At 32.0% G+C, this 14,903-nt stretch overlaps 1 protein-coding gene and 1 long non-coding RNA gene across 2 annotated transcripts; one reads left to right on the forward strand and one right to left on the reverse strand.

Annotated features, from left to right (window-relative positions):
* Positions 1-10,682: 10,682 nt before the first annotated feature.
* Positions 10,683-11,354, forward strand: LOC126555031 (uncharacterized). The gene is made up of 3 exons (XR_007606756.1): positions 10,683-10,732; positions 10,824-10,980; positions 11,249-11,354. It is a non-coding gene; the product is annotated as an uncharacterized LOC126555031 (long non-coding RNA).
* A 1,106-nt stretch (positions 11,355-12,460) lies between these two features.
* Positions 12,461-14,515, reverse strand: LOC126555032 (zinc finger MYM-type protein 5-like). The gene is made up of 3 exons (XM_050209998.1): positions 14,188-14,515; positions 13,998-14,081; positions 12,461-13,434 (listed from the first exon to the last, which is right to left on the reverse strand). The coding sequence occupies exons 1-3, from the start codon at positions 14,270-14,272 to the stop codon at positions 12,992-12,994; spliced, it is 612 nt and encodes a 203-aa protein (XP_050065955.1). The 5' UTR covers positions 14,273-14,515; the 3' UTR covers positions 12,461-12,991.
* Positions 14,516-14,903: the final 388 nt, after the last annotated feature.

Consider the following 14,903-nt stretch of genomic DNA (forward strand, 5'->3'; position numbering starts at 1 on the left):
TGTTCTTTAATCTTTTTGTGTACCATCGAGATATAGGCATACTACAATTTGTTGTTCCATAGTTATATTTTTAATTGTAACGAGTATAATTCACGCACCTCAGGTTCTTGTTTAACCCTAATTACTTTAAGTTGTTCTTTGTCTAATTTAGTATTTAGTTTTTCACTACGTAATAATTTTCCTATGCTAAAATCAAATTTTTTTAATACAGTCAAAATCGCATATGCCGTAAAGTGTGCGCGAATTTAGTAATACCCGTGAGATTTATGCTACGCTTCACAATATGATCACTGCGACACTGCCCCGCAGATTAGAACATGTTTGTTTTTTTCTAAAACTGCGAACTCAAAACCACAACAACAAATTTGAATGCGTTGTTTCTAAAATAAAAATAAAACTTAATTAATTACCTACCGTAATAGTATTTATGATATCAGTTTCAATTTTTTCATTTTTTAGCAAATTTTCAATATTACCCAAATATGAAATATTCTAAAACAAAAATTATAAATAAATAAAAATGTTTTGTTTTACTTACTTTTTTAGCCATTGTTTTGTTCTTATTTGATTTTACTTATTTTTATTTTTACTACGTATATTTTGTTTTTTCACTGATTTAACTGATTTAACCTCGTCATTCATACTCTCATTATTATAATGGCTCTGAAATAAAATAAAATTTGGTAACTAAAAATCTAGTAAAAATATATACTCTACACCTATTTATTTATATCTTTAAGGGCGGGTTGCATAAAGAACAGTCTGTAAATATTTTAACGCATCTGTAACTTATTCATTCATTAACGATTTAATGGAGTGTTAAAAAAAATGAGTTGCATAAAACGATTTGTATTTTTTTGATAACCGTGGTAACCAAATAAATTATACCATATTTTATTTGATACATTTGAATGATAACAAAAATGATATAAGTAGGATAAAATAGCCGATTCTAAAACCGCACCCGCATCCCGCACTCCACAACCGCATCCCGCACCCTTGCTGTGTGCCGCACCCCCCACCCCACAACAACATCCCGCACCCTTAGTGTGTACCGTGTACCTCCCGCACCCTTGGTGTGTACCTCCCACATACCGCACCCTTGGTGTGTACCGTGTACCTCCAGCCAGGGACTGGAACCTTGATGATTTTTACGGTTCCGGTTCCGGTGAGGTTCCTAGTAAAACTAAAATTTGGGTTTCGGTTTTTTTTCGGTTTTAAAAAAAACTAAAATTTCGGTTTCGGTTTCTTTTCGGTTTTAAAAAAAAACATAATTTCGGTTTCGGTTCCTTTTAGGTTTTTATATTTAGGTTTCGGTTCTTATAAAATTAAAATTACGTTTCATGTTTAGGTTTTATACTTAGAAAAATTTAGTTCCATTTCATATATAAGTAGTTTCAGTTTCAACACTCAATTGTTAACAATTATGACAGGTAAATAACCTCACCCTGACATCCTACCAAATGCTTAGAACTAAGAAGAAGACTAAATAAGTAAAAAAAAATACTCACCACTATCACTTAATTAGCATAACCATTTTTGTTTTATTTTTATTTTAAAATTTTTTTACCTAGTTTATAATTTTATTGCAATGTATCACTTACTAATTAGTAATTACCAACTATTACATTAGGATTCAGTGTTCAAAACAGGGACTGGAACCGTACCGTAAAGAACCGGTTTTGGAACCGGAACCCTTTGAATATTGGGAACCTCACCGAAACCCTAATTTCGATAAAATTAAAAACCCGAACCTCACCGGAACCCTTATTTAAATTATTTTAAAAACCGTAACTTTACCGGTACCGATACTTTTTTGTAAAGGTTCTTAAGATTAATTTCGGTTTTGTAATAATTCCATTATTTTTATTTTCATTAATAAATAAGAAGAATTATGAACTAAGCAAATACCTACGTAGATATATTATGATTATTATTATTATTACGATGATTAATAATATTCAAAAATAATCATTAAAGTATTTATACAGAATTCAGATGTCTGAGACGTAAAGTATAAATACTTTTATGTAACAACTGATAATGTAAATAGAAATTTCCAACAAAAATAAGTTATTATGTATTACCTACTCAATAATCTCAATATACACAAATAGGTCTTCCAGACTTCTAGTTACCACAATAATAAGAAATTCACAAAATATAATTATAAATAACTAGGCATATTATGATTGTGGATAATATTTATATCGTTATCTAACGTACAGCATGCCTAAAAGCGGTAAATATGTTTTTGTCAATACTCATTATAGTGTCTTAGTTTTTACTGTTTAGTACCCTATAATATGTGGTAATAATAAAACGAAAATTGGTGATATTTTAAATTTTGAAGGCTCCCGCACCCTTGGTGTGTACCGTGTACCTCCCGCACCCTTGGTGTGTACCTCCCACATACCGCACCCTTGGTGTGTACCGTGTACCTCCCGCACCCTTGGTGTGTACCGTGTACCTCCCGCACCCTTGGTGTGTACCTCCCACATACCGCACCCTTGGTGTGTACCGTGTACCTCCCGCACCCTTGGTGTGTACCTTCAACATCCCGCACCCTTGATGTGTACCATCGTACACCCCCTCCATTAGATCCGCCGCAACCTGTTCATTCACGCAACCGGTATAATATATTCGCGCATGCGCACAGAGTATTTACCCCTTCTTAATAATATAGAAAATCGGCAGACAAGAGTTGTTGAACGCTCAGTCTGTTGACAATCGTGTACCATACGGCACATATTAATCGTTTACTCCGTTTTCAAATATTTTTACCAATACACTCAGTCTGTTTACAAATCGTTTACTCCGTTTTAAAATATTAATCGTTTACTCCGTTTTAAAATATTTCTACCAACAAATATGGCTGGCTCAATCGCTGACAATGCAAAAGTGTACTCCAAGGTTTTCAAATATGTACCACCGACACCACCTGCACATCTTATGAACTCAACCAACTTTACTTAAACATAAACAGTTTAATAAACTGTTACATAAACAGTGATATTTAATACATTAATTATTATTATTATTATTATTTTAGTTAAATGAAAATCTGTCAATGATGTCTCCGATTTCGCCGTTATCACCAAGATTTTCACCAATAAACATGGAGCCTTATACTCAAACAAACATGGAGCCTTATACCCATGATATGATTAATCACGCGGATGATAAGGTATTTATAATTTACAAATAAAGAAAAAAAATAATGAATAAAAATAAGTACGAATAAGAAATTAAAAAAAAATTTGGAGTCTCCTCGCGTTATCAGTATCATCATATCTCCCTATCACACGTCGTTCACGTGGTTCTGAAGAGAAAATAATATGGCACCAATTATTTGAAAAGTTAAAAATTAAATTCACAGAGCATTGTAATAATTTATATAATATTATTATATAGTCGCTCATTTTTACCACAAACTATATATATTTTTTTTTCAGTCGGATAATGCTAATAATGGGTTCGATCAAAATGACGGTCCAGATTTTTTCGACACAACACCAACATCATCATCGACATACACTCATTATCCCGCAACAGTGCGTAAAACCAAGCGTCGACTTTTTTAATAATTGTATGAAATAATTTATGTGAAAATAAAAAAAAAACATGATATATTAAAAAAAATTATTTTTATTTATTAAATTAATATTAAGGTTTACAATAAATATTTACAAGATTCTCACTTCTCCATTAAATGGATTATAAGTTATAATTTGATCGTGTAATATTAAACAATAAGCTGAAGTGGAAGCGGGAAAAGCTTCATCGGTTTCAATTTCAATCCTGAGATCGACAGTTGGTGTTTTTATGTTATCGTTCTGTCTGCTCATGTCAACAATTATAATCGGTGAAAGATTTTTAAAATCGCATCTGGACAATAGAGGTGTAACATTGTCATTTCCATAGTAAGATTTTTGAAACTCGGTGTATGCGTGGTATAATGTACCAATTTTATTCTTTGTAAAGTCGCATTGGAAATCTTCATAGGGGAATACTTCAGTATTTAAATAAACCTTCAAGTTTTTAATTTTACAATGGTCGAAAAATGACATTGCTTTACTTGGACTATTTTTAATTTCAGTTTGAAATCCTATGATAAAATATCGTGGTTTTTCCAATTTGTTGGATGTTTTAACTTTCCATGAATGCGATGTGTTTTGAGGTAGAAACGGATATTCGCACAACTCCCACGATCTAAACACACATGTTAGTGGTTTTTGATTGTTTACTACTTTCAACAATCTATTTTTTTCTTTGTCACTAACTTTTACTATAGGCATGCGCCATAATATTTTCGTTATAATTATTTTAACGTCTTTTAGTTTAGGCGCATCTGTGACAACTTTATTATTTGAGTACTGCTTAATGGCATTTATATCTATCGAAGCTCTATTTAATATAAGTTGTTGGTTGCAGTTTATTAAAATACGTTTATAATCTTCACAAAAACCAAACAAATCTTTTAGATTAATACAACCGTTAAACATATTACTGTCAATGAAATCTTTATTAACATTTTCAAAGTCATTATCCCAAGCGGCGTTATGGTGCGATGTAATATTCGATTTATTATAAGAACAATATCCTTTTAATGTAGTCGTTATACCTGGATTAGCGAGTTTTGAATTTGAATTCCGTTTATCTCATATTTCATTTCGGAGAAAAGAAACGCCAGCCCGTTGCTTATAAATCGAATGTCATCAGTTATTTCTGCAGGCTTGGTTATTGTTCCCTCGATGTAAATATAACTCTCTCATGGTAGAGTATAGCATTCTGTGTTATGTAAAGCAATACGTACTTCATCGTTATTAGAGAGAGCGGATGTGGAATAAGGTAAAAACGAGTGATAATCAATTTGCGTTATTCTACATTCGTCAACGTATCCAGCTGTCACATCTAAATATGTATTGTCCATATTAAATAGCGTTTAACGAACGTAGAAACGCTAAATTTTCAGCTGTTAGACTTTTTCCAACTTTTTTGGAATTTTTCTTTTTCTTTTTCTTTAGAGTTGTTGTCTTGTTAGTGATACTTACACGACTAACGGGTTTTACATATGCAGGCCTATATATATTATAAAATTGCAAAGCCATTTTATCACAAGTCCTGAATTAATAGTCGTATTGATATCGGTTCACCTCGTAGATCGATCAACTCGCCGTTCTGGTTTTTTAAAATTATACTTGTATGTGTTATAGATGTAGAATTGATAGGGTAAAATACCAAATGTGATGGTATCTCTATTATTTTATAATCTAGAGGCACATTCGGATAAAACTCGTGTATTGTATGGCACTGCTTTCCGTTGTTGAATGAGCCTATAACTAGGTTTGATTCGATATACACAGTTTGTTTTTGTAATATTAACCACCGTATCTGATTCATGATTTACATTAGCTGGATATTTACAATTTTTGAAACCAACAACTGACCTAAGCTATTAGGCATGGTAAAATCTACAGTTTCATTACAAAACATTGTACATTTTAGTGTATTATTATCAGCTTTCAAATCGAATAATATATCTGTGCCATGTAATGCATATTTTATTGCCCTTTCAATTTCTGTCAACTCATAAGAGCCTGTAGGTATTGTATAGCTAACGCTTACATCATTATAAACAAAACCTATTTTATTACACTTTTCGTTTATATTAGGAATAGAATTATTTGTTTGAAAACCCAACAAACAGATCTTAGCATTTTTACTGACTTCTATCGGTGGGAAAAAGTCACAAGACAATTCACTCGAGTTACCGGTTAAGGTTATGGTGTACATGACAAAAATTGTAGGCACAAATGTCCACAGTTTGTCGTATTGTATTTTTGATGTCTGTCGTAATTATATTCGATATTACACCCGTTGAAATATTTTTGTATTTCTAGCGGTGGTGGTAAATTTCCAAAACTATCATAATATTTAACTTGTTTCCCGATTTTTTTATACGCTACCCAATGCGTTCCTGTACCGATTTCGAGGTCCAAATTAATTACCGCCGACTCTTTGTGTTTAACTCTTAGAGGTAACTTGTCTCTTGAAAACACTCCTATGAAATGAGGTATTTTCAACATGCCAGCGTATTTTATAATCTCATAATCGTACAACGCTCTATCGGGTAACGTAGAAATTAGTTTTTTTTAGTTTTCTTCACTGTTCCACCTTTGTAAGGCGACAAGTATAAACCTTTACCTTTGACAATCTTATAAGATCGGCCCTTGTGTGGTGAAAGATATAAACCTTTTCCTAGATGAATAGTCGTGTTTTTACCAGAATTTAATTCATTTACAACTTTTACTATATTACCGACGCCGCCGGTAAGAGCACCTAATGCCGATAAACCAGAAAAAATAGGTATTAAAGGTAAAACACCGCCCTTTTTCGATATAGGTATAATTCTTGGAGTTTTAGTTTTCTTATTTTTCGTTTTTTTAGCAGCTGACAAACATGTTTTTATTAACTTAGTTATATTCTTTTCATTCATTTTATTTTTGATCGATTTTTTAGCTGCCAAAACCATCTGTTTAAAACCACAACCAGCACCCATCTTGCGTTTAGCCTTCATAGCTGTAGTAACCAACCAGGATGCGGCTTTTTCCTTAATACCGGTGTTTTTAGACTTAAACACTTCCCAAGCTTGATTTTCTAATATTTCGTCGGCCCTGTGTCTATCGGCTAGTGAATTACTTTTTTCATAAGCTATATCATGAGTTCTGGCCAATTCGTCTAGATTGTTTATACCTCGTTCACCGCGTGCCAATCTTTCTTTAATTTTGTACCAGGACCAGCAAATCTAAAATATGTATACAACAATTATATAATTTAATTATGTAATGTAGTAACTTACCTATAACCGGGCAAATGTAATTCCACTGGTAAATATTTATGGCAGAGTTAATAAGACCGGAACCCTTATTGTTGTTTCGCTTACGAACGGGAGACATCGTGTGACGCTTTCAATTACATGACATTGATATTTATAGTGAAAAATGCGTTTTATCGAACAAGAGAAAAAAATTCAAATTTATAACATTGATACTCCGGACGCAATACAGTTTAGGCATGGTGAGCTATTTCCGGGTAGCTCCGGATGCGGCAAAACAAATTTGATATATTTTCTACTCGTTGATAAGAATGGCTTACGATTTGAAAACGTTTACATATACTCTAAAACGTTAGAACAACCAAAATATAAATTATTAAAAAGTATAATTGACGATATTGATGGTGTTAACATTTTTACATTTTTCGAGAACGATAAAGTCATTTCACCAGAAAAAGTTTTACCAAACTCGATATTTATTATGGACGATGTTATCGGAGAACATCAGAATGTGATAAGGGAATTTTTTTCCCGCGGACGTCACAATAAAATAGATATATTTTACCTAGCTCAGAATTATTCAAAAATGCCTAAACAGTTGATCCGAGACAACGCTAATTTAATAGTATTATTCAAACAAGGTGAGACCAATTTAAGACATGTGTATAATGAACACTGTTCAGGTGATATGACATATATACAATTTAAGCAGTTTTGCGTTACGTGTTGGAACCGAGATAGATTTGCGTTCGTTATTATTTGTAAAGAAAGTGAGCGCGATAGCGGACGTTATCGATTTGGATTTGATACGTATGATAACGTTTCCGGAATTTTTGGCATAGTACCAAACAATTTTTCTATTAAATGCCGATTTAATCTCCTTAAAACCTAAACCTTTAATCATATTCATACGAGCCCTTTTCACTTTAACACACGACGCGTTACCCCCCACATGTCGGCGTTTACTTCCTACAATTCTCATAAAAGAATCTAAAGATTTAAAAAAAAGAAAAAAGAAAAAAGTTTTAAATTAACGAAACCCCGCTTATAATATTAAGATAAATCTTACCTTTTTCACATACCCCGACATTTTCAACAATATCCAACACTTCAGCACATAACGCGTCACCCCATTGTTCGTTCTCCCCAAATGTAAAATTATTTTGACTGAATTGATGAGTACTTGATCGTCCAGCTGGTATATCTGGCACAAATATCTGTGGCGCGATTTCAATTTCCTCATGCGAAGGCTGACGATTGTTTATTGGTGTGTCGAGTACAGGCGGAGCGGGCGGTCACATTATTTTGAACGGACTGATGGGTATTTGATCGTCCAGCTGGTATATCTGGCACAAAATATCTGTGGCGCGATTTCATTTCCTCATGTGAAGGCTGTCGATTGTTTATTGGTGTGTCGGGTACAGGCGGAGCGGTCGCTATCTCAACACGTCTTATTAATGGTTGAGCATGAGCAACACCTTGAAAAAAATAATTGATAATGAATATTTAATATATTTTAATTAAATAATGAAATATTATATACAATATGCACGTTTTCATATGACGAACACATCCAGATTTATAGCTAAACGTTGATGTACATATTGTGCACGAAAAACGAACACCATCATGGTTTTTTTTATGACGAATTAAACTATCTTACGCCTAAAAACGGCTAAACACTGATCACATTTAATCATTTTTTTTTTTTTCAATATTTAGAAAACAAACTGAAATACAAATTGTAAAGACTACGAGAACGTCGAGTGTGAATTTAGCTGAGAAGCGACTGAAGTCTGTCGTGACCATCGACACTTGACTGTCCGGTCGTCTGTCGCCATGGGATATTTTTTGGTGGTAGTAGTCTGTGCGCATGTGCAACTATATATATATATACCGGTTGCGGGGGTTGAGGGCTAAGATTGAGGATTAACGGGGTGGGTCTAAGGGCGTGGCGTATAGCTGCAGAACCAAGAGCTGGTGTTGCTTTATATTTTTAAATGTGTATAGATTCGTTTTCATATATGATTTAACCAGAATGTTTGAAATAATAAGTCAAGTATGTAAATGAGAAAAAAAAAATGTATATTACGGATGTTTGTTTAAAAATAATTTATTAATATTATCGAAATCACTACCCCACCACTCATACTCATCCATATGTTTATTTAATTCAGCATTTTCTTCTTCGTTGTTGGCCCAGTCATCAGAAGCAGCATTTTTCCAATCGATTGTTCATACTGGTCCATGTGTTTGCACAACTCAGCATTTTCATTAGCGTCATCTCCCCAATCATTAGACGTAGTAGGTCTCATCGAAGATTGTGTAGAAGTTTCCATTATTCCAACGATTAATTGATGATACTCTCTGGGTGAGTTACTACATGGGTGAGTACTATCTGGTGAGTATGATTCCGATGAAAATGCTTCAGGTGGAGTCTAAACAATAACAATTAATTTAATCTTAAATTATAATTTCATTATCTTAAAATTAGCAACTTACTATAGCACTATACGAAGTGAATAAATTTGACATATTTAATGAGACGGGGCTAGTTATCGGTGATTCGTTTAAATCTGTAGTAAATCATATTCTCCGTTATGGATGCTGTTGTCGGTGTTGGTGTCAGTCATCTAAAAATTTGATTATGTATACTTCTAAAATATTTTAATTATTCTTACAAAACCATTTACTTACGTTTAACAGCTGGATGATTCTAATATGTTGTGATTTGTGCGTTCGTTATTTAAGCTCTTTCTCGTAGCCGAAAAAACCTCGTACTGTCTTGTGCGTTAGATTATATAACACTGAATAATCAAAAGATATAACTGCTAAGTCGTGTGAGAATGTAGGTACACTTTGGTAGCGTCGGCTTGATGTAAAATTACTTTGAAAATGACCGCTTCTTAAATGTACCATAAATATAAGATGTCATGTGTATAATTCTTTAAATACATCAGCTTTCTTCATATTTGTCAATGGACTCTGTGCTCATGCGCGAATATATTATACCGGTTGCGTGAATGAACAGGTTGCGGCGGATCTAATGGAGGGGGTGTACGATGGTACACATTAAGGGTGCGGGATGTTGAAGGTACACACCAAGGGTGCGGGAGGTACGGTACACGTACACACAAGGGTGCGGTATGTGGGAGGTACACACCAAGGGTGCGGGAGGTACACGGTACACACCAAGGGTGCGGGATGCGGTTGTGGGGTGCGGGATGCGGCACACACCAAGGGTGCGGTTTTAGAATCGACTATTTTATCCTACTGATATAAATTATTATATTATTATTAAAATCACTACAATCAAAATTCAAATCCAGTAATCAGTAATGAGTAAAATCCACTTGAGACTTGAGTACCTACTTATAACAAATAGTTCCTACTTTGAGATTAAATTTAACTGTTACCTACAATGGCTTCGAAGTTTAAACGCGTTCGTACAAAAAACATCATCGAGCAAGACAAACAGTTGTTAATTAAGTTAATAATGCCATTCAAAAATGTAATTGAAAATATTAAAGTATGTAGGTACCCATTTCATTAATGTACAGTATAACATTTAACTCAATATTAATTTGAACTAAATATTCATTTTAGACTGATAGTATTAATGTAAGAAGTAAAAACCAAACCTGGGAGTTAATTACTTCACAGTACAATCGTCGTTCAGAAACAGGGTCTAGAACTGTTCAACAATTGAAAACTCTATATGATATGGCAAAAAGACAAACGAAAAAGATTGCCAGTTACAACAAAGTAAATTTTAATTTCTTATTAATTATTATTATTATTTATTATATTTTAATAATTAAAATAATTGTTTTGTAATAAGTGACAATGTACAGAATTGCAAAGCAAATAAGTCATTCGCATCACTCGGAACTTGTAAGTTTTCTAAGTAAAATAAAGAAGTATGAGTACATAAAAAAAATGATAATGGTTTTGTATATTTTATATAAATATTTATATGACATAGTTTACTGGTCAGCAATATCAAAGAGATGAAGAATGGCTAAATATTGTGGAAACATATTATAACCTACATCAAATTAAGGGCCTAGAGAGGTCGAGGAATTGAAGTATAGCTTTGAAAACTTAAGTAAAGCTACTAAATTGAAAACAGTATGGATAAGGTAAGATTCAGTATAACTAGGAGTGTTAGTTTAATGCAATTTATGTTTAATAAATGATGTTCTTGTTGGGCCGTAGCCGAATTTTGGTACGATTACAATTAATTTTCAAACTTAACTTTCGACACAGAACGTAATCTTGTTTTTATTTGGTTTCGATTATAAAATTTACATCAATAATATATCAACAATATAAATATAAATATAACAATAATAGAATATATGACACAAAACCTAAGTATCTGTGAATTACAACAATATTTTATTTCAGTGAATAATACAAATTTTAAATAAGTACTCACAGACCTTTTGATGACGTCGATCGCTGGCCAGTGATGACGGCCTGTGGCTAAATGATCCTGATAATAATTAAATAATATTCAAAATATAGTTTTTTTTTGAATGAAAACTATTTAACAAACAATTAAATAAATAATAATAAGTAAATGATACGAATAATAAAATAATTCAAATCTTTGTTTCTTATTATATAATAATAGTTACAAATAATAACAAATACAATATAACTAAATTAATTAAACTGGCCTAGATGACAACAGTTGTACAAAATAAACAGGACGACAGGGGCGTGCTCACGTTGGGGGGGGGGTGTCATATCCCCCCCATGAATTTTTTTTTTATTCATTTTCTTAAGTTTCATGCTAGTTTTACTTTTCTCGAAAAAAAGAGGTATTGCATAATTGGGGTTTAATTTTTAAGTTGTGTTAATAATTATTATCAAAGATATAAAAATATATTATATATTCCGTACCATGAGAGTACGCATACGGCGGCCGACCAAAATTAGTAGATACACATCTGTGAGTAATTACGTTATTATAGGTACCAATGGGCTAGTATAACATTAAAACATTTCAGTCCATTATGTTTCGATATCTATGTTATATGAACGTGCCCATCGAGCATCGATATATTAGTACGACAGTACAGATTATATTCATCACCACAGACCAAAATAGTCCGTTCCGGGATTCCCGTCACAATCTATTGTTATGAATAACCGAGAAACCTAGCCATAATAAACTAATAACAGTAATAACTTCGGGCTGTAGACTGTAGAGTACTTCTATCTATGACTTAAGACTTTGTCATTTGATTGTACCTTGTGCAGTTGTGCGTTTTGAAATAATAATTAATAGTTTTATATTTTATATTTTCATAATAATTATTTTTTATTACCATATTGTTACAATTATGTCAAAACGTAAAATTAGTGATTATTTTTCTAAAAATATAAATCAAGATGATTGTGAACCAACTTTTAGTAAAAATTCAACAAAAACACCAAGTACACTAAATAGTTCCAATTCAATTAAAATAAGTACCTAATACTTAAAATTGATTTACATTTTAAAGTTTAAAAAACTTGTACAAAATGTATCTACTGCGTAAATAACTGTTTAGCTAAATCAATTAAACACAAGTTTAATATATGAGCATAACAATGCACATACATCGCAAGTGGATTTATTTCACGGATTTTTGCTTGTACACCATTATATTGCCCACGCATGGCAGCCGCACCATCATAACACTGTCCTCGTAAGTTTTGAATTTGTAGATTATTATTACAGAGTACTTCCTTAACTAAATTAGCAAGAGTTTCTCCATCAGTACGATTTGTTTTATAGAACCCTAAAAATACCTCATTTGGTTCAAATACTTCATTTACATACCGAATAATAAAAGCAACTTGCTCATGTCTTGATAGATCTTGAGTTTCATCGATTAAAATACTATATATATATTAGCTTTTCTTATATCACAAGTTATATTTCTAAGAACTTGACTTGACATTATATTAATAAATTCATTAAGGTAAGTTCCATTGGTATATCTGTAATGATGTTCTTTTTGTAAAAAATATTCTTGCAAAATGTTGTTATTTTTAGCCCTGAGGTGTAAGAGTTCAAGAAAATTACCCTTATTTAATGAATCTTCGCTTTCATTATGTCCCCGTATAGCTATACCTTGGCGACAACAAAACAACAAACTATCCAAAACTACTGTCAAATACTCTCTGTTTTTCTGAACAGTTTGTATAATAAGTACTTACATTTGTTGCAATACTTCCAACATTTTTACTTGAATGAAATCCAGACACTTTAACACTAGCTTCTTTGTGAGAGGCACTATTTTCATGATCTTTAAATGATTTTGTTGCTCTAGCCCATGTTTTGAAACCATGTAATGTATAAGCCAATTCATTATATTTATTTGATGGTGGAAAGCATCGGCAGTAAAAACAGAAGGCTGCGTCATTAATTGGGCTGTACTCTAGCCACTCATGTAGAACATACCAATCCTGTCTGAATGACCTACCGTTTACCCGTGGAAACTGAATGTCTTTTGGTTGGTATGGGCCAAAGTTATTACTAATCAGATGGTATGCATTAACATTCAATGCAGGATCTTGATCATTTAATACAACAGACACTGTAATTATAATTAATATTATTAAAAAATAATTTTAAAATGTAGTATGGTAAGGTACATTTCAGTTTTTTTTATTTTGACAATTCTAACAATCAGTAAACAAGCAAAATAAGTATAAAAAATAAAAATAATTTTAATTTTTAATAATACCTACAAACTAAAAAACATTTACTTACTTGTTAAACAAGGATTGGTTTTCACATGTAGATGTAAGCATGGATATAATATAAAATATTATAGTAGTACTTATTGATTAAATAATAAAATGTACCTACTATAGTATAGTATAATATATTGTTTAATTAATTAGTTAAAACAAAATAACATATATTATTGCAGTTTATGTAGATAAAATATAAAAAAGAAAAATATTATATGTACCTAACAAATAATTAACAAATTAATAACATACTTAGCATAACATTTCTATCTAAAATACATAGGAAACTAATCATGAGATATAAAAAACAATCAACAAAATCACAAAAGCATTACAATTGCAAAACTTGATTTCACTAAATAATATACACAAAATAAACCAATTAAATTAGTAAAAAACATACATTCATTGACATTGGATTGAACATCAGATTCTGTAACTTCATTTGTTTTAGTATTTAAAATACTTGACCCTGGATCAGGTTGTTCTACAAATTGATGTAAATTGTAAGTATCACGTATGTGAATAAACTATTAACTAATTATTATCGTTTTTAGTATTCAATATTGAGTATATACTCTGTAATTACTTACCAGTACTAGACTTGGTTTTTTTTGTTAAAAATGCTGTTATCTTCTGTACTCCTTCTGGCTGTCGCTGTCTTTTATTAGACGCCATTGGTTTTGAACAATTTGTACGAGAAGTTTACGAAAAATGTGAGACAATGAAAAAGAATTAAAGAAGAATGTTATGTTATTTTTCGGTTTACGCGTTCCGCCACGATGCAAGATAGTACCGTGCGTTCTCCACGTGATACAAAATCACTATAAACAATTAATCAAATAATTTTGCAACTAAGATTTCTCGATTATAACAAATATTTTAATTCAGTGGTATCACAGATATTGAGAATTGAGATATGCCACCGGTATGCGCTCGGCGTTCGTAGATATTAATATTATTAGTATTAATAATCTACATAAGACCACATAAGACCTTAGACCGTGGTATTATTAATACCAAAATAAATGGCGGGAGGGGGGATAATAACTTGAATTATTTTTGGTGTTTCAAATGATACTTTGGCAACACCTGAAAAATTTTTTGGTGTTGCAAGTGCGACACATGCAACACCCTAATTACGCCACTGATTGGGGGGATAAATGGGGATAGAATAATATTAATATGAGCTGCGGCTCCGAATTTGGTTACCGAGCTTATTATATTAATTACAAGGTAATAGGAATATTTTTGTATAATATATATATTAAGACGGACCCACGGCTCCGTGAGAACGGTTACCGGGGTA

This window comes from Aphis gossypii, unplaced genomic scaffold (assembly GCF_020184175.1).
Source record: "Aphis gossypii isolate Hap1 unplaced genomic scaffold, ASM2018417v2 Contig00684, whole genome shotgun sequence".
Classification (NCBI taxonomy): Eukaryota; Metazoa; Arthropoda; class Insecta; order Hemiptera; family Aphididae; genus Aphis; species Aphis gossypii.

What these genes read in the sequence shown, in the direction of transcription:
- LOC126555032 (XM_050209998.1), bottom strand. Translation starts at nt 14,272, where the DNA reads ATGGCGTCTAATAAAAGACAGCGACAGCCAGAAGGAGTACAGAAGATA. An exon ending in AAAAACCAAGTCTAGTACTG is followed by an intron (nt 14,082 to 14,187) that starts GTAAGTAATTAC and finishes ATCAATTTGTAG; the next exon opens with AACAACCTGATCCAGGGTCA. An exon ending in TCAATCCAATGTCAATGAAT is followed by an intron (nt 13,435 to 13,997) that starts GTATGTTTTTTA and finishes TTATAATTACAG; the next exon opens with TGTCTGTTGTATTAAATGAT.